Source organism: Polistes fuscatus, unplaced genomic scaffold (genome assembly GCF_010416935.1).
Source record: "Polistes fuscatus isolate 324 unplaced genomic scaffold, CU_Pfus_HIC Scaffold26, whole genome shotgun sequence".
NCBI lineage: Eukaryota > Metazoa > Arthropoda > Insecta > Hymenoptera > Vespidae > Polistes > Polistes fuscatus.
Window position 1 is genome coordinate 1,497,627 of NW_025113103.1, and position 19,686 is coordinate 1,517,312.

The 19,686-nt window shown below is 35.7% G+C and overlaps 3 protein-coding genes across 6 annotated transcripts; 1 reads left to right on the forward strand and 2 right to left on the reverse strand.

Moving 5' to 3' along the window:
- Positions 1-733: 733 nt before the first annotated feature.
- On the reverse strand, positions 734-5,561 carry LOC122518807 (cyclin-dependent kinase 14). 3 transcript variants are annotated; one of them, XM_043637913.1, is made up of 7 exons: positions 4,379-5,561; positions 2,978-3,067; positions 2,451-2,579; positions 2,066-2,253; positions 1,595-1,974; positions 958-1,502; positions 734-878 (listed from the first exon to the last, which is right to left on the reverse strand). In XM_043637913.1, the coding sequence occupies exons 1-7, from the start codon at positions 4,422-4,424 to the stop codon at positions 787-789; spliced, it is 1,470 nt and encodes a 489-aa protein (XP_043493848.1). In that variant the 5' UTR covers positions 4,425-5,561; the 3' UTR covers positions 734-786. The 3 variants fall into 3 exon arrangements, with proteins under 3 accessions (XP_043493848.1, XP_043493846.1, XP_043493847.1); XM_043637911.1 differs by having other exon boundaries at positions 2,066-2,262; positions 4,379-5,560; XM_043637912.1 differs by lacking the exon at positions 4,379-5,561 and adding an exon at positions 3,616-4,352 and having other exon boundaries at positions 2,066-2,262.
- Positions 5,409-10,117, forward strand: LOC122518806 (puromycin-sensitive aminopeptidase). Of its 2 annotated transcripts, XM_043637909.1 has the most exons (6): positions 5,409-5,427; positions 6,304-6,392; positions 6,481-6,892; positions 7,336-7,580; positions 7,697-7,847; positions 7,946-10,117. In XM_043637909.1, exons 2-6 carry the CDS (start codon positions 6,385-6,387, stop codon positions 10,040-10,042), a joined length of 2,913 nt encoding a protein of 970 aa, XP_043493844.1. In that variant the 5' UTR covers positions 5,409-5,427; positions 6,304-6,384; the 3' UTR covers positions 10,043-10,117. The 2 variants fall into 2 exon arrangements, with proteins under 2 accessions (XP_043493844.1, XP_043493845.1); XM_043637910.1 differs by lacking the exon at positions 5,409-5,427 and having other exon boundaries at positions 6,609-6,892.
- Positions 10,118-12,127: 2,010 nt separating this feature from the next.
- Positions 12,128-14,424, reverse strand: LOC122518808. Its single transcript, XM_043637914.1, has one exon. The coding sequence runs from the start codon at positions 13,750-13,752 to the stop codon at positions 13,297-13,299; it is 456 nt and encodes a 151-aa protein (XP_043493849.1). The 5' UTR covers positions 13,753-14,424; the 3' UTR covers positions 12,128-13,296.
- Positions 14,425-19,686: the final 5,262 nt, after the last annotated feature.

A 19,686-nucleotide genomic window follows, 5' to 3' on the forward strand; every position in this document is an offset into this window, starting at 1 on the left:
ATATTATTAGCAACAAATTTAATATCAATAATGACTTTAAATATATCAATACTCTCGATTGTTTCAACGACCAACAAAAGGCCCGAAAGTAGCATAAAATTTACACAGCGTGCTACAGATCTTCCAAAATTTTTCTAAGATGATAATTACTTCGTAATATTTTTGCTAATCAGTAACCGCCAACCCCATATCGAGTATGAGATCCGGAGACACAACGTGGCGGCTTATATATCATTTTTTTTTTTTGATTGGTATCAATCTAAATCTAGTATTTGGACGAAGTGCGAGGATGGGTCGTGCGTGCTTTTTGCTTTCTAAATTTAGCGTGCAAATCGCTTAAAACCTTTATCTTTCTTTTAGCCACAGATAGCTTACTTTCTTGTTTCCTTGGCCAGTTACAATGTATAATTTATCATTGCTTTTTTTAATTCAATACGTATATAAGTTCTTAAAAAAATTATCGCAGTTTGACGTGAAAAAAGAAAAGGAAAATTTATGAGTAGCCCTGAGAGAGAGAAAGAAAAAGATAGAGAAAAATAGAGAAAGAACAAGATAGAGAAAAATAGAGAAAGAACAAGATAGAGAGAGAAAGAAAGGAAGAAATGAAGAAAGAGAAAGAAAAAAGAGAGAAAGAGAGAGCGAACAACGCGCCTATGAATAGTGCATGGGTGGATAGTCATGGCATATATGCCAATAGTTTAACGCATCAATTGCATGAACGAGAACGAATGTCTTCACTGTACGTGTGAACATTATTTGTCATTTGCCTTTCATTTACATTTAACCTCAAGTTTTAAGAGCAGTGTGACGCGAGTCTGTGCACCCATGCCTCGAATTTGTATACAAGTGGCAACCTTCAACGCTGAATATTGACACTTCTGCAAAAAAACAAACATTAGAGTAATAAAATAAAATGAATATTCTATGAAAGAGTTACAAAACTAAAAGATTTTTTACCATCGGGCAATTCATATAATTTTCTAGGAAGAGAGGCAAAATAAGGATGTCTTAAAGCTTCTTCGGCACCTATGCGCTGATCAGGATTCAATTGTAGGAGAGATGATGCCATATTATCACCGTCGGCAATATCATAAAGCCTTGGAAATGTAAGACCCAATTTTCTTGATGGATAAAACGACAATTGGTTTGGTTTATATCCTGGGAGATGAGTTACACCTGGCCAAGTTTCTTCAGTAGGTGTGCCCAAAACTTTAAATATCTTATCAAGTTGGTCGTACGTACATCGTACACCAGGGAATGTCGGTTCTCCAGTCAACATCTCTACAAATATGCAACCTACTCCCCACATATCAAGTGAGGTTGAATATTCCGTAGAACCCAATAGAACATCGGGTGGCCTATACCATAATGTCACTACCTCATGCGAATATGTGTGCGATGGTACAGATTTCGCCCTTGCAAGGCCAAAATCTGCTAATTTAAGTTCTCCTATTTCACTGATTAACAAATTTTGAGGTTTCACATCTCTATGCAACACTCTCCTAAAAAAGAAAAAATCAAATATATTTATATAAAGTGATTAAAAGTATCTGTAAAGTATAACAAAGAAGAAAAATATATAAATTGTTTTTACCTACGATGACAATATGCAAGTCCTCTTAACAATTGAAAAAGAAATAACTTAACATTGCGAGGATCCAGACCTCCATTACCATATCTGTCCATGTATTGTGATAGATCAGTGTGAACATATTCAAAAACAAAAGTAAGAGTCTCGCGAGTGTGAATTATGTCGTGTAAAGTCACAATATTACTATGCTTTAATTCCTTAAGAAGGCTTGCCTCACGAATGGCAGTAAACGGAGCACCTTCTTCTTCTTGCAGTCTAATTTCTTTAAGAGCCACCACCTGATTCGTGAGGTGACTATAGCCTTTGAACACAGTGGCATAAGATCCTTCTCCTAACTGTTCTAATTTTATATAAGCTTCGGATTTTCCAAAAGGAGAGTCTCCCTGTTGAGAATAAATGAAAATTTGATTAAATATTTGCAATTGTATTAATGTATATCGATGTAAGTAAATATTTATAAAAATATTCATTTACCCCAAATGCTGAAAACCTTTTGGTTCTCCGAGGTGGTGGATCTGGCCCAAGAAAAACTTCAGACTTGGGCCGCGGTGGACGCCGAGGCCGTAAAATCACTCTTGCCTCTTCTCTTATATCTTCATCTAAAAGCTTGGAATCGCTAGAAACGGAAAGCTGCCGATGCACTCTCTCGTGGTCACCAACACCTGTCCATTCTAAAACATTTAATTTCATTCTTAACATTTTTTAAAAAAGCTTATATGATTTAATTGTTATCACGCGAGAAAAGAGTTACATTTTTAAAGATGATACTTAGAACATATAAGAATATAATTATAAAATCAATTACAAAGGAAGCATAAATAGTATCAAAAGTATTAAACGATATATATTTAAACCTCACCATATCGTCGATCTTTATCCGCAGGTATATTGCCGTTTGGTTCCAAACGGTCTAGGAACTCCTCCGAATAACCATTGTAAGGCAGCTGACCTCTATTTGCAGCATCGTCAGCTTCTTCTTTAGAAATAGCTAAAAAAAAAAAGAAATGCATTGATATAACAAGTATTAATTAATATATATGTTTCGTATGAACTATTTTTAATAAGAAATTAAAGTTTGCAATTCATCTGTTTTCATTCCTTTAATCAATATCAAGAAAAAGGAACTACATATCGCATGACAAATACGAGTACGAATTTATTAATCTTTACAAGTCTATATAAACAGCAATAAACTTTGATAACAAAGCGTTACATAATTAAATGATATTTATAAGCTGTTACCAAGACTAGTTTTGGATATTACTTTAATGTGTGATTAATTATAAAGAGATTCCATGAATAATAAATATATTCCACGTATGAAGAAATTAATTATTCAAATAAAATTGGTATATTTTTAACAATTAATATAATAAGCATACTTACAAAGTCTACCGAAACTGTGACTAAGTCGTTTTTTCAATTTCTGCACTCTGCTAAGAGCACCTCCTTTTTTTTCTCGCATTGTCACTGACCCTGCATGTAATAAATACAACATATATAATCTTATAAGCTTGTTAAACTTAAAACTTAATATTTATATAAATCAAATGTTACATATTTCATATATCATATGCCATTGCATTTGCAAAAAAGAAAATAGTAAAAGTAAGAACATATAACTTGCTTAAGATTCCACGTAAAATGTATAATTATATATGCAAATGCAAAAGCATTATTTTTACATGTATATGGGCATATGGCATATGAACATAGGATGCATTTAACGACGACAGTCTTTCAATAGAAACACTTAATTATTAGAACAAAAGAAGTTATTGTTGTAGAAGAAAGTAGTTTTACTGTTAGGAAAAAGGTGCAAGAGCAAACTCATTGTCATTCAAATTCTTTTTACCATTATAATTCATGGTTGTTAATGAAGAATCATAATAAGATAAGATATCTATAAGAAGAAAGAAAATGATAGAAGGGCAAGAAAAAGAGGAATGAAAATATGTGAATCTTGTAAATAATAGTACTGTGTTCTATATAAGTTTATATCAATGATTATTAATAATCCATACCTATGCCAGTAATCTTGTACTTCTTTAAACTTTTGAAACCACGCATATCTTAGCAGTATCAATAACAATTGTGATCAAAAATAAGTACAATTAAGTATAATTAATCGAAGATTACTTGTTACACAAAAGAATACGTTTAAATACTTTGGTGATAATGAAAGATAGAATAAAAGTCTCGCGTTCAAAGACTATCACAGACAGACTAGAACGATCTCACGACCGATAGATTACTCGTGTGTACAATGAAAGATAGATAACGCGGTTTGCCAAGAACGCATACAACAATCGGCTTTTTTTTTCCTCGAAATACACAATCCTGGATACTAATCCCTACCGCCTTCCCTCATAAACGACACGTTTTTGGTTTCTTTGTCCCGGTTGTTCTGATTCTTCTCGTACCATCCTCTTCGACCAAATCATCCACCAACCCCCCACGATCGTGGATTCTTCTCTGGGTTGTCCGACCCACCTTCTTATTAACGTGGTTCGTTTCTTCCACATGCGCGCACGTAGGAATCAAAATCCGATATAAGACACGATGCAAGGAAGAAAAAGGGGATGAATAGGAGGAACAAAATGCAATTTTTAAATGATTTCAATAAGGATATTGAATTTATCAAATGTAACTGATGATAAAGAATGGTAAATAGAGATAGAATTAGATGAAAAATAAGAGAAAGATGATGTTAAATGCAGAAGAGAATAATCGCGTGTCTTCAAACGTACAGAAGGAAATGAAGTAACTTGGCGGGCGTCGACTTACCCTCTTTGCTTTTTGAGGCGGTCGAGCCCTTGTCTTGACAGTACATGATTACTCATTCGTTCGTACGTAGGAAACACACATCGCATATGGGCGGTGACGCACTCTGTGTGTGTGTGTCGTCGCTATATGTTCTTCAGCGTGTATCGCGTTGTCTTCGTCTTTTTCGTGGTCGTGGTCGTGGTCGTTGTCGTTATCGTTGTCGCCGCCGCCGTCGTCCTCGTCCTTTGAACACGGGTGTCAGGTCACAGGTCACCAATCGTAAAGAAAGCGTAATACTTTTCTTCTTCACCTTTGTCGTGGCTCATACCACGGTGGCGAAGCACGACGTATCCTCGTACCACTGGCGATCGCCATGAAAAAGGTTCGTCCCCTAATTTTTCAACGTTCAGAGAATAGCAGTTTAACAATAATAGAAATAAATGGTAATTGTAATAGAAACAACAGAGGTAACAGCAGTAATAGAATGATAGTAGTAGCAACGGTGGCGGTGACGACGGCGACAACGAGACGCGTGTTTCCTTGCCTTATTTTATCGTTGAAATCCTACTTTCTCCCAGGGCTCACAGAAAATGTTATAAAGTTGGAACTTGACCGGGATCGCCGAACTTCGAAGCGACCGACCGACCCTGTTCGTTTCGTTCTCTCTCTTTCTCTCTCTCTCTCTCTCTCTGCGTCTGTATTTCTTTTCTCTTCTTTCTTCCTCTTTTTTTCTTTATGTCCTCTGTCTCTGTCGCACGCGCGTCTTCCTGAATACGGTGAGTGCTCGCGCACACCACCACTGACTATCTCGGACGATTCATTTGCGATTATTCAATTCGTTCTTAAAGACGATTAAACCGTCTTGTGAATGGTATTTTTACGCACGCACTAAATTTTTCAAAAATAAAAGAATTTAATGAAACACGGCTTACGCACGGTTGCACTCAGAGCGGTCGCTCTTATGCGCTTTATCGCTCCTAAGCCGCCATCTTGAATACGATGCACCGCCGATAACTTACTTGGCTACTGCCAAGAACCCACGACGCGCGTCAAATCCTTTTAACGTGAATGTAAGTTTCTTTTCTTTTTTTTTTTTTCTTTTCTTTTCCATATTATCACTTTCGTATTTTCAAGGTTTCAAATATTCTTTACAAATTATAATACGATTCGTGAGTTCATTCATTTATATTTTTAATAATTATTATTGTATTTAGAATTTGATCGATCCTGTGTATAAGGTTAGGATTTTATGTAATATATAAATCTTAGCTTAAACATTGTAATTAAATTAGCGAATATATGTCGTAATATTTTATGATTGTTTTCTATAATATGTTAAAACATTTTATCGAATTCTTAATATTTTTTATGATATCAATAAATATTACGGAATATATAATACGTTCATCATTCGTTTTAATTAAACATATAGTTACATAAGTAATAATACGAGTTTTAAGATGAAAATTTTTATTATAAATTGATTTTTGTATATATATATATATATATAATTTATTATAACAAAATGCATTTAAAATAATTTTATATTTATTATCATATGAACGCCGATGCTATTGCCATCTATAGTGAAACGATAAAAAATCAGGTCGGTATTTTATTACAAACTTTCTATTTTAACCGCAAGATGGAGCCACAGATACATGTTTGAGAAGAAAAATTTTAATTTTCGTGTAATAAATCGCGATTTATTAATTCGATATAAAACCATACAAATATAAACAAAGAAACTATCTGATTGCAGTTATTTTGTCTGTTGAGAAAATAGTGAAGAAAATTTATTATCATGGGAGTATTAATATTTACAAAAAAAAACAAGTTGCATATAATTTTTTTATTTCCAAACATTTCATATAATTAGATGAGACACTAAATTTTATTAATACTATAATTAGTGAAGATACAGTTTTGATTTGTCGAATATACAGATAATCTTTCAACCAAAGAAGGAGATTGTGCGAGAAAGAAAATTGCGGACAACTTTTTATTGAATAATATGTAAAGGAAAGATGCTTTGGTAGGTAATATCTGTCATTTTAAATGTTACACATATTCCCGCGTTAATTTTGCGCTATGAATTTACTCCTCTCTTATTGGTCCATTAGTTTTTTCGCAATGCCTAGTAGAACCATCTATCGGTGGTTTTGGAGTGAAATAAGATTGACGACCCTGAGATCTGGAGCACCCGTTTCGTTTCCGAATATATACGAGACTGCAAACAAGGCGTTTTCAGGTTACTGCGCATGCGGGAAAAATTCCATGAGTCGGCAGAAAGAGAAAGGTAGTGGTGGTTTCTTGCAGCTGGAATTACTGAACAATTTGTGGAATAGTAACAGTGTTAAACAGTGTCAAAATTATTCCACCACCATTGAAACAAGGGATCAAGAGATGACGGGCATCACAGAAAAACCATTTCGTCGACTTCCCAAAAATGTTCGGCCTTGTCACTATGACATTACTTTGGTGCCGGACATAACAAATTTTGTTTTCAAGGGAACAGAAAATGTGCATATTAAAGTAAGTTATTGTAATGCAAATCGCTTACGGTAACTGCAACTTTCTATCTAGATGGACCGTTAAATATTTTTCAATGAAAGTGAATAGAGAATGTCTGGCAACCATATGGCGTACATAACCGCAATCTGTATACAAAGCTTTAGATTAGCTTAGTAAAACTATGTTAAATTAAATTAAAATAACTAGCAGCATTTTGTTTATCATCATTTATAAAAAGAGTCAATAACATAGAGAAAAGAGAATTTAAAGAATCGTACGCAATGTCTTGTATTAAAATGAATGTTTTGTATTAAGATTGCTTTGTTATTTATGGTGATTTTTTATTGATAATTTATGAGTGAAAATTTTAGAACTCATAGATTTTGATCGATAGAAATGATAAAGTTCTATTTAATCAGTTCAAATAATTTATACTATATTAATTTTCTTTCTTATTTATGTAGGTACTCACATCTACTGATACAATTGTTTTAAATTCATTGGAAATCAATATTAAAAGCGCATATTATGTTAATAATGATGGATGTACTATTTCTGCAAAGAGCATTAATACATCCCCATCCGAAGAAACAGCTACTTTAGTATTTGATGATAAACTTCCAGTCGGTAAAGATGTGATTCTTACTTTGGAATTTGATGGAGAGATCAATGATAAGATGAAAGGTTTTTATCGCAGTAAATATAGAAGGTATATAAACATTATACTTATAGGTAGATAAAATCCAAAAAGTAATTATACGAACGTATTTTTGTTTGTTTCTTTTCTTCTACGTTTATTATATGAATTTGTATATTTTTTTGTAGGGCTGACGGTTCGTTCTCGTATGCAGCGGTTACGCAGTTTGAACCTACGGATGCTAGGCGTTGTTTTCCATGCTGGGATGAACCTGCTCTTAAAGCTACATTCGATATTACTTTAAAAGTACCAATTGGTGTTATTGCACTTTCAAATATGGTAAATGAAATTCCGTAAGGGAATGTTTTTCTTATCTTTTTCTCTTCTTTCTATTTTATTAAATTGTCTTCGACTTATTTCGTGTTTTTATTTTACAGACTATCAAGGAAAGAACTATCAAGGTTTCCGAATCGATTGAAATATTGTCGTTTGAAAGAACTCCGCTTATGTCTACTTATCTGGTCGCCGTGGTAATAGGAGAGTTTGATTGGATAGAAGACAAATCAAGCGATGGTGTACTTGTACGAGTTTATACCCCAAAAACTAAACAAGAGCAAGGCCAATTTGCATTAGAAGTAGCAACAAAGGTTTTGCCTTATTATAAAACATATTTCGGTATAGCGTATCCGCTTCCAAAAATCGATCTTATTGCGATTAAGGACTTTTCATCGGGTGCCATGGAAAATTGGGGTTTAGTTACGTATCGTGAAGCTTGTCTCTTGGTTGATCCGCAGAACACATCTGCTGTTAGGAAACAATGGATCGCTTTGGTCGTAGCACACGAATTAGCTCATCAATGGTTTGGTAATCTCGTCACCATGGAATGGTGGACGCATCTATGGTTAAACGAAGGATACGCTTCTTTCGTAGAATTCCTTTGCGTTGCACATCTTTTCCCCGAATACGATATTTGGACGCAATTTGTATCAGATACGCATATCAGAGCATTGGAATTGGATGCATTGAAGAACAGCCATCCTATAGAAGTGTTAGTCGAGCATCCAGCCGAAATAGATGAAATTTTCGATGATATATCGTATTATAAAGGCGCGTGTATTATCAGAATGCTGCACTCTTATATCGGTGATGATGATTTCAGAAAGGGAATGAATTTGTACTTAAATAGGCATAGTTATTCTAATGCAGAAACGGAAGATCTTTGGGCTGCTTTGGAAGAGGCTAGCAATAAAAGCGTTCGAAGTGTTATGTCTACGTGGACCAAACAACAAGGATTTCCTATTGTTAAAGTTGATTGTCGACAAGAAGGTAACAATAGAATTTTATCTCTCTCCCAAGAAAGATTTTTAGCAGACGGATCTGTAGATATGGACAATCGATTGTGGATTGTACCAATAAGTGTAAGCACTTCGAAAAATCCCAAAGAAACTGTACTAACTGCATTATTGGATGAAAAAACGAAAGAATTTGTACTTAAGGACGTACCTGAAGGTACTTGGATCAAAATTAATCCTGGAACGATTGGATTTTACAGAACTCGCTATAGTCCAGAAGCGATGTCTCTATTTTTGCCTGCCATTAAAGATCGCTCGTTACCTCCATTAGACAGATTAGGTCTTTTGGACGATCTTTTTGCTATGGTCCAAGCTGGACATGCCTCGACCGTAGAATTACTTAGATTGATGCAAGCTTTTCAACACGAGGACAATTATACGGTATGGTCCAGTATAGTGAATTGCATAGGAAAGATTGCCGTACTTTTATCTCCTCTCGATATTGCGGATACATTTAAGGCATTCGTTCGAAATCTAATGCGCGACATTAGCAAACGATTGGGATGGTATCCAAAGCCTAACGAAAGTCATTTAGATACGCTCCTGAGATCTCTCATATTAGATCGTATGGCGGCAGCAAACGACGAGGAAACTATACGAGAGGCAAAGAAAAGATTTGCGCTTCACGTGTCCGGAGCCGTGCCCCTTTCTGCAGACTTGAGAAGTTCCGTTTATCGTGCTGTCCTCTCTGTAGGTGATTATATTACTTACGACACCATGCTTAATCTCTACGAAGAATCAGATCTCAACGAAGAAAAAGAAAGAATATTGAAGGCTCTTGGCGCGATCCGATATGAAAATTTATTGAAAAAAACCATCGAATTTTCCATGAGCGAGAAAGTTAAAGCACAGGATACAGTTTTTGGTTTCATGTCTGTCACGATGTCGCAATATAAAGGACGTGTCATCGCCTGGGAATTTTTCAAGGAACATTGGAAAACTCTTCTCGATCGTTACGAGGGTGGTTTCTTGCTCGCGAGACTGATCAAGGTAACGACCGAAAATTTTGTCTCCGAAGAATTTGCCAAAGATGTGGAAAACTTCTTTGAAAATCATCCGATACCTGGAACAGAGAGAACAGTACAGCAAAGCATAGAATCTATCAGATTGCATGCGGCGTGGCTTGCTAGAGACGAAGATTCTATAAGAGAGTTTTTGAATACTGTAGTAGTTTATGATTGAATTTATGATTGTGCCGCTGTCGGTATTCTTGGCTTAGCAGAGAATCGATAAAATCGTACCTTTTTTAAGAGTTAAGAAATTATTTAATTCAATTAAATAAAAACGTTTTCTAGCGACGTTTCACATTTAACAGGCATAAGATCACAAAATGATGATGATGATGATGATGATCCATTGTTTGTTCGTACCACATAGTTCGTCATTCGAAGGAAATAATCATTTTACATAAGTATCATCATTGTTCGTTCGTTTAGTTTTAGGGGATGTTTTATTGATAATAGCATTTACACAAAAGCTGTCATACGTTCATTCATTGTGTGTTTTGTTTAGAAAAAAAAAAAAAAAAAAAAAAACAACATAGTCGTACTTACAAAGTAAACACGGAATACGCGAGTTGGTAATTTTTGTGCCACATTTATGTTTTACACGCGTATTCGCAAGTTTATATTCAATGAGAAACGTAAAAACGTTACCGTTCCCAAAAACACAACTGCATTTTTGAGATGAAAAGTATCGATCGAAGACTCGGACGAGAGAAAATTGAAATATAATACAAACTTTTACGCTTGTAAAGTAAAACAAAAAGGATAAAGAAAAAAAAAGAAAAGAAAGAAATTTGTGAAAAATGAACGAGAAACCTTATAAAATTGAAAATTCTTTCCGATATTAATTGATGAATGCATTGAAAAAAAAAGTTTGAAAAAAAAAAAAACCAACAAAAAAAATACAATCGAGGACGTTTATACATTTAAGTTATCCTCCTATCATTTTCCAACGTATCTCTATTCCCACCCCCTCCTCCCCTACTGCCACAAAAAGTTATGTAATCTCGGATCTAGTGGATGTTACGCTCGAATTACAAGATTTGCCTAGCCAGAAGGCAATTCTGCTTTCCTTATCACGGACCATTAAGGGTGAGTGAGGGTGATCGTAGGGCGCGCTTCGCACCCCCAGGTTCCTTCTTATCCGCAATCGATCGATCCTCCGACACATCGGAGGGTGGCTGTTGAGTCTCCTCCTCTCTTTTTCTCTTTCTCTCTTTCCATCGTCGTGAGTCAGCCTCCATTTCCATTATTAGTGCACATCCACCAGCAGGCAAGCAGACAGGCAAGCAAGCAAGCAGACGATGGGCGAGTAGTAGTCTCCCGTCGTCACCACCCTTGCTTGCCATCATCGTACGGCTACATACACGAGTTGCGTCTCGCTCATGAATGCGAAGTGGGCTCGAATGGATGCAAGGGGTGTCGAGGAGGAGCCAAAAGCGGACAGGGGTAGTTGCTTGCTTGCTTGCTTGCTTGGTTGGTTGGTTGGTTGGTTGGTTGGTTGGTTGGGATCGGTTCCCGTGGGTATCGTACGAAGCCATGGTTCCCAGGAACGCGCACGCGACTCGACCCGGACAGGATAGGGAGCCGATCAATACGGACTTTGCGAACTCCTACACCCTGTCCGGAATACAATACGACATTGCCGCTCCCCATTCGTGCAACATCCTTCAAGGACTAGGACGAGGACGAGGACGAGGACATCGACGACAACCAATCGCGTCCTCCTCACCTTTCTCGCACGTGTGCATGGATTATTACGCACACGTGCGCCTATTTAATTCCATCCTACCCTTCCTACAACCAACCATCCACAATCCCCCACGGATTTACTGCTTTTAGCAGTAGATGCAGCAGGAAATGAGGAAACGTGCCGCTCCCAGGAATTCATCATCGGCTTTAGGGGTTGTTTTATATGATAATGGTACGGAAATAATGTTCTATGTTCTGCAAAGAATAATCTCTACGTTTATACTTTCTTTTTTTATTTTTTTTTTCTCAGCATTGATCGAATCTATCTAATTGAATTCTCTTGAATGTTAGTTTGTTAATAAGCGATGATGACAAGTCTATGCATTTTGTTGATTTTTTTTTTTATAAGCCTCGGTAATTATTAGAATCAAAAGACAAAGGAGAAACAACTGTTTTCATTTTTGTTGTTTGTTGTTGTTGTTGAAGTTTTACTCGATAATAATATATTAGAAATGAGAGGAGGAGGAGGAGGAGGAGGGTAGGTGTTGCAAGGAAAAGAACCAGGTATAACTTACGGACACAGTTTGCATTTATTTTTTTTGTATACACGAGCGTAGTACCTTCGTGCGACGATATACTTACAGCCTTTCAGTCTTCGCAAATATACAATAGTTACGGAAGGTCTCTAAATTATAATATGAAGAGCGATAACAATAATAATAATATAATCATATAATAATAATAATAATAATAATAATAATATAGCATTTTTAAGGTACAATAAATGTAATAATAGTAATAAAAATTGTCTTTATTATATCTACAGTGCGAGTGTTAGAAATGATACAAGACTTTGATCAACGCGAAGATAAAAAAGAGAAAAAAAAATTTTTTGTTACGATGGTAGTAGAGTACTTGCAAACGGAGATTAAATTTTACGATCGGTTGGGTGGGGCAGCTTGCAGCATAGCGCAGCATCATCGTACGTTGATATTATCGTCGATAATATTTTGGATATAGTAAAACGACATTATACGCATATACATATTTATTTTGTTCGTAATTCTGCTTGGGGGTGGGGCGGGATGGGGGTGGAGGAGTCGGCCCCTTTTCAACCGATCGCAATCGAACAGAAGAAATTGGTAAAAGAAGCCCAACAACGAAAGAGTAGTGAGTCGTGCGTTAACATTTTCACGGTATAGAAAGCAAAATGGAAGAAGATAATCGAAAGGGGATAAAAAATAAAATCGTCATTTGAAAGTTGAGAAAGAGGGTGGGGGTGGGGGGAGGGTATTAAAGGATATAAAAAAAAAGAGAGAAAGAGGGAGAATCGAAGATCAGAGGCGATGGTGTGATTGGTGTCTATCGGCGATGAGAGAGGTCGTGCGAGGAATGCGATGAGAGAGAGAGAGAGAGTGTGTCTATGTACAAACAAGTATTTACAGGCTTTCGCGAGGAAAGAGATTGTACTGGGCGCAAGGGTTTGCTCGTCGTCCCGTTCCTAAATTCCTCTTTATCGTTAACGTATCCTTCCATTTTTGTCAAGCCTCGAAGAATAATAAAAGGAAGGAATTCTTCGAGGAAGAGGAGGAAGAAAATGATGATGATGATGATGGTGATGATGGTGATGAGGAGGAGGAGGAGGACGCGGAACCCTGCGTTCAAGCCGGAGTCAGCCCACGAGGACGATCTCTCCTAGCGATCTGGCCCTCATTGAAGTTTTTCTTGTTGGGTGACAGGTCACCGTCCAGCCACCGTGTTGTTTGTCGTCATCGTCATCGTCATCGTTGTCGCCGATGCCACTGCTGCTGCAGCTGCTGCAGCTGCTGCCGCTGCTGCCGCCGGTGTTGACGAGCCCGTACTGCTAGCGCTAACCGTGTTTAGCAAAGGTTGAAGCGGTTGTCTCGTCAACGATTTCATTTTAGTCGTCTTTGGTATTTCCTGATGTTCATCGGTTTCCTCCAAAGTTGTTTGCAATGCGCATATATATTCTATCACCCTTTGTATTACTTCCAATTTCGAAAGTTTCCTCTTCCTCGGCATATCCGGCACCAATGATCTTAGCTTTGTCAGATAAGCGGCAACCTCTTCCGCTTCGAGGTCTCTCCTCGTCCCGTTTAAATTCAAACCGTTGTGTAAAACGCCACGATTCGGTGGTACACGACCACCAACTGGGCTTACCACCATGGCCTTCATTTTTTTCTTCGATACTCTCTCTTTCTCGACGAATTACTTTTTTTTTCTTTCTTTTTTCTTTCTTGTTTTTTTTATATCAAATTCCTTCGCAATTCGTCTACTAGATATCGGGATAATAATATAATCGTCGTGTCGGCGCACTCACACGTTCCCGGCGAATTATCGATCGAATGCCCCCAAGTCTTGGAGAGAATGAGAGGAGAAAGAGCGCGCAACGATCCAAAAACGGGAATTAACAGCAGCTCTTAGCTTATTTTTTCCTTCTTCAAGATTATTCCTCAATCTTGTTTGAGTCGTTGGATGGGTTTCGTTGCTGCTGCTGCTCTATCGGCTGATCAATTATTTATTTCCTCCTTCTATTTTCTCCTTGGCATACTACTATACTTTTTTCCTTGTTCGTCGTTGCAAATCCTTTGAGGAACTCGCGGTGTTGTCTGTCACATACCACAGACTCACGAGAAAACTTGATTTATTTAAAAGATTTAAGCTTCACACGCGATAATAATCCATTGATTCGGTGCAATACTAATAGCGATTGGTCGATCAAATTATTGGAAAGAAGTTAAAAGAATACGAATTTGTTGAAAATGCAATATATGTACGTGCATACAACAGCAGACGTTTTATGCACAGCCTGCATTCAGTGGATCGAAGTCAACTGGTCTCCGCCCCTCACCTGCGCTGTTTTATAGTCTACCCCCACCCTACCTTTTCTCTATCCACGACGCCTCCACCACTCGCACAGCGCAATCGCTGCTCGAGTGGTCTAGCAATGGGTTCGATTCGTGCGTGTCAACAATCGCTTTTTTTTCCTATTGACCTATTTTCTACCTTTGCCCTTAGCTCTTTCATCATTTTATCGCATAAACGACAAATAACTTTGACATTATAATCTATCCCATTGAAAAATTGTAAAACATTTAAATTAACATTTATTTTATTACAATGTGATATATTATTCAAATACAAATGTACTTTTATATATATATATTTTTAATTGATATATTTATTCTCTTTCTATAGAATCCCCAAACTTAATTGATATTATTATACAGAATATAATTATAACATAGACATGTTAGAGTTGTTTGAATCAATAGCGATTCGAACCCATCGCTAGTCGGGGGTGTTCGATGACCATGGGAGCACTGGCGTCGGTGGGACAAGACGGGGGCCCGAGGAGGGGCACGACCATTGTTGAACGTCCGGCGGCGCCAGCCACTAGCCATCACGACTACACCACCACTACGACACCATTACCACCACCATACCCATCACCATACCAATACCATCCTCGTCGTCGTCGTCGTCGTCGTCGTAGATGAGAACGGACAACACAACCACCATCGTCGAGGTGTGTTTAGCTTACACACTACGTGTAGTAGTTACTGTCCTCTTCCTCCTCCTCCTCCCCCTCCTCCTCCTCCTCCCTGATCTCTGCCACCACCACCACCACCAACCTGTATAGTATGATTCCGGCTATGGTTTTACGTATACCTGACTCCTACCTACCTATCTACCTACCTTTTCTTGCTTGGGTCGCGTGATTATGCTCGCGACTCCGTGACTTAGGCTACGGAGTCTCGTTACAGCTCGCCAAGACAACAACTCCCCATGTGCATGCACGTAATATTTTTTTTTGATCATTTCTGTTCCTATATACGCATGAAAAGAGACAGAGAAAGTCCGAATATCGACAAAGCTCTTCTCATGGGATTTATTGGTTAAGCTTGAAATTCTAGGGTGCATCTCCTATCGTGGGAATATATGGGGACGTTGAATGGTACTCTAAGTCATTGATGAGATCGAAGGTATCTCGTTTGTCGTATGTTGAAAGAAATATGTGCTCTAGGAAATCTACTTTATCTACTATCACCAAGAGTATTAGTGTAAATTCTCTATCGATTTAATATTTATTTTGGAAATATATGTTGACTGATATTAAATTATATGGGAAAATTTTTGTCAAGTTTTTTTTTAATGTAATATCAAATTTATAAAAGTGTAATAGCACTTTTTTTATCTCGAATTAGTATAATTAAATTTTCTATCACCAAAAGTATTAGTGTAAATTCTATCGATTTAATATTTATTTTGGAAATATATGTTGACTGATATTAAATTATATGGGAAAATTTGTCAATTTTCTATCAAATTTATAAAAGTGTAATACCACTCTTTATTTCGAATTAGTATAATTAAATTTTCTATCACCAAGAGTAGTATTAGTGTAAATTCTATCGATTTAATATTTATTTTGGAAATATATGTTGACTGATATTAAATTATATGGGAAAATTTGTCAAGTTTCTATCAAATTTATAAAAGTGTAATACCACTCTTTATTTCGAATTAGTATAATTAAATTTTTTATCACCAAGAGTATTAGTGTAAATTCTATCGATTTAATATTTATTTTGGAAATATATGTTGACTGATATTAAATTATATGGGAAAATTTTTGTCAAGTTTTCTTTTTAATGTAATATCAAATTTATAAAAGTGTAATACCACTTTTTTGATCTCGAATTAGTATAATTAAATTTTCTATCACCAAGAGTATTAGTGTAAATTCTATCGATTTAATATTTATTTTGGAAATATATGTTGACTGATATTAAATTATATGGAAAAATTTGTCAAGTTTCTATCAAATTTATAAAAGTGTAATACCACTCTTTATCTCGAATTAGTATAATTAAATTTTCTATCATCAAGAGTAGTATTAGTGTAAATTCTATCGATTTAATATTTATTTTGGAAATATATGTTGACTGATATTAAATTATATGGGAAAATTTGTCAAGTTTCTATCAAATTTATAAAAGTGTAATAGCACTTTTTTTTTTATCTCGAATTAGTATAATTAAATTTTGAAGAAAAACTTTTCAACTGTACAGACACCCGCGTTTTAATAATATCAATGAGGAAAAATGGACGAAGAAGAATTTCACGCTAAAATTACGGCGAATAATAAAATTGAACGAGACGCGGCAGAAAGGACTCGTCGTGCACTTGCACGAGCATACATACCTGAGCAACCGGATCTCATTGACTCCTTGACCTTCGAGTTTAAGAAGCGAAGTTCCCTTGACCTCAGAATAAATAAACTGACGAAAGTACTCCCTCCACTGGTTGGTTAAAACTAAGAAAAGCGAACCGTGTCGTGATTTTTTTCGCTCACAATCATTCAAACACTCGTAGGAATATTTTCCAAGCGATTATCTAAAGTGAAAATGATTTGTTCTTATGGTTTTTACGGATAATATTGTACCATCGTGCGTAGATTAAAAATAGGTATGAATATTCGTCATTTCGTATTAAATTTGTTGACAACGTTGTGAGATATCGAAGAAAAAATGGAGAAAAATCTAATGAAGGCATATTATTATATTTTCTTATTCATTTAATTTCATACGAATGAAACACACGTGGCCAAGGATGATTTGATGAAATTAGTTGCATTGGAGACATTTGGGGAGGGGGTGGGGGAGGAGCCATAAGTGAGAATGATTTGTTCTTATGGTTTTTACGGATAATATTGTACCATCGTGCGTAGATTAAAAATAGGTATGAATATTCGTCATTTCGTATTTAATTTGTTGACAACGTTGTGAGATATCGAAGAAAAAAATGAAGAAAAATCTAATTAAGGCATATTATTATATTTTCTTATTCATTTAATTTCATACGAATGAAACACACGTGGCTAAGGATGATTTGATGAAATTAGTTGCAGGGGAGACATTTGAGGAGGGGGGAGGGGGGGAGGAACCATTTGTCGGTAGGAAAAGCACGACTCTGTTGCGGACGCATTCGTCAACAGCTGACTTTGTCGCTATTATCTCATGTATTATGAATGATTCATGAGAAACCTCCTCGTCGCATCGCCTACGTGGCCTGTTTTTATTAAATTCACTAGATTTTTCTTTTCGACGCGCTACCTTGCCTCGTTTTTTTTACAAAAGATATTATTAATAAGTCGATAGATGAAAAAAACCTAACCGAAGAATATTCCATTCTATTCTATTCTATTCTATTCTACGCGTAAGATAAAACTCGTGTTCTACGTTGTAGAAAAATATTCTAACGAGTAAGTAGTTTCGAGAACTAATGCAATCGTATATTTATCGATTATGAAACGTCTCATCCTTTAACGATGCACTACAAAGTAGTGTTACGTTTAACGATTATCTTTATTATTGCTTAAGTGCAACGTTATTTTATAAAAGATAAATGTTAGATACAGGAAACTGACCTTAGACACGTTGTTTCATTTTCATTTACATTAGATAAAGATTGAAATCTATTATAAATGTTCATCTTAGTTAAAATTCGTGTGTTTGTGTGTGAGAGAGAGAGAGTGAGATACATCTTAGCAGTTAGTTTTAATCTGTATTTTATAGAATTTGTATGAATCATCGAAGGAAGTGACTCGTCCAAATTGGCCATCGCATCCAGGTGTTACGGTCAGCTGTACTTGGTTGGTGGGCACTTGAACGAATTCTTTCTATATCCACGAACAAGGGATAGGTTTATCGACGTAAGCTTATCACTGAGAGATAAGGAAACCTTAATTCCATGAGTGCATTCTTAGTACATACATAAGAACTGAAATTCCATAAAGTTTCCTCAGACGGCACGCTATTTCAGATAATCGTACTTGATCGTTTCTTTGGTGCTTAACTTTTGATAAGATCTTGCTTGCTTGCTTGTTTGTTTGTTTGTTTGTTTGTTTGTATTTTTTTTCCTCTCAAAGTATTTCTTATTTTCAGTTCAAAGCTTATCGATCGTGTATTTATCGGATTTATGAATCTTTCCATCAATAATAATTCGTTTCAATACACTTTTATTAAAACAAAGTTGTGATTAAATTTTGGAAAGTAAAATAAAATTTGTAGAAAATGTCATTTTATTTGAAATCGATCATTTGTTTATGTAGGTTGTAGGAAAAATGACGCGTTGAATATTTCAATTTCAATGTGATTGGATATATTTGATTGTTCCCGGTATATAAGATTGAACAAATAAGTACGCGTGTACTTGATAAAAATACAGGTGTTTTATTTATCGAGATATCTTTTTTCGATTAGAGTTCTGGCAGGTGTTCGCTTTAATCGCGCTAGAGTACGAACAGTCAAGGATCACAAGATCGTATTTTTGATTTTTGGCCTTGTTACTATTGTTACATGACGTCTATGATCAAAGGTTACGAATGTGAAATATCTAATTAATACAAAAAGTGATCGAAGTCGTCGAACACGTGAACGTATTTGATACGAAATGTTAAAAAGTGTGCAATTGAAGGCATTGAAAAAAGGATATGAAAGATCGAGAAATGTTACAGATGCTGAATTTTATTATATAGGAAAAATAATAAAAACATTTGACGTAGTAAAAGACAATTTAGAAAATTAATCCTAAGATAAAAACGATAAGAAAGTAGGGAGATGCGTAATAAAACGTAAGATAACGTCGCGTATATTATCATTTCGTGATTACTCGAATCGAAAGACGTGGAATTACAATGTTTATGTGTCGGATAAGAAAATGAACGTTACTTATATTGTACCGATCGTTAGAAAGTGTAGATATATCTAATAAATAGTATCGCGTATTAACGAGTCGTGTCTAAAAAAAAAAGAAAAATACGCGATTAGAACGATCAATCAGAATGACGGATAGGTTTGATGTCGAGCGTTTATTTATGGCCATTTCAAATACGAGTTAGATCTTTCGCATAGTATTTCTAATTTTTTCATTTCAATTTCGACCAAAATAACTAACTTTCCTAACTACTTTTTATATGGCTATTATAATTGCATTAATAGAATTTCTTAATCTATTAATTACTTTCATTGACATATAGATTTCTCTCTCTGTGTTTAATTAGTATCAATTAATTTAATTTTCTATTAAATATTTTTTCAAATT

Excerpts from the sequence above, each read along its gene's own strand:
- LOC122518807 (XM_043637911.1), bottom strand. The coding sequence starts at position 4,424 with ATGTACTGTCAAGACAAGGGCTCGACCGCCTCAAAAAGCAAAGAGG. Across the intron at positions 2,580-2,977 it reads TCACAGTTTCGGTAGACTTT|CTATTTCTAAAGAAGAAGCT; the intron begins GTAAGTATGCTT and ends TTTTTTTTTTAG. Across the intron at positions 879-957 it reads ATTATATGAATTGCCCGATG|AAGTGTCAATATTCAGCGTT; the intron begins GTAAAAAATCTT and ends GTTTTTTTGCAG.
- LOC122518806 (XM_043637909.1), top strand. Across the intron at positions 7,581-7,696 it reads TATCGCAGTAAATATAGAAG|GGCTGACGGTTCGTTCTCGT; the intron begins GTATATAAACAT and ends ATTTTTTTGTAG. Across the intron at positions 7,848-7,945 it reads TTATTGCACTTTCAAATATG|ACTATCAAGGAAAGAACTAT; the intron begins GTAAATGAAATT and ends TTTATTTTACAG.
- LOC122518808 (XM_043637914.1), bottom strand. The coding sequence starts at position 13,752 with ATGAAGGCCATGGTGGTAAGCCCAGTTGGTGGTCGTGTACCACCGAAT.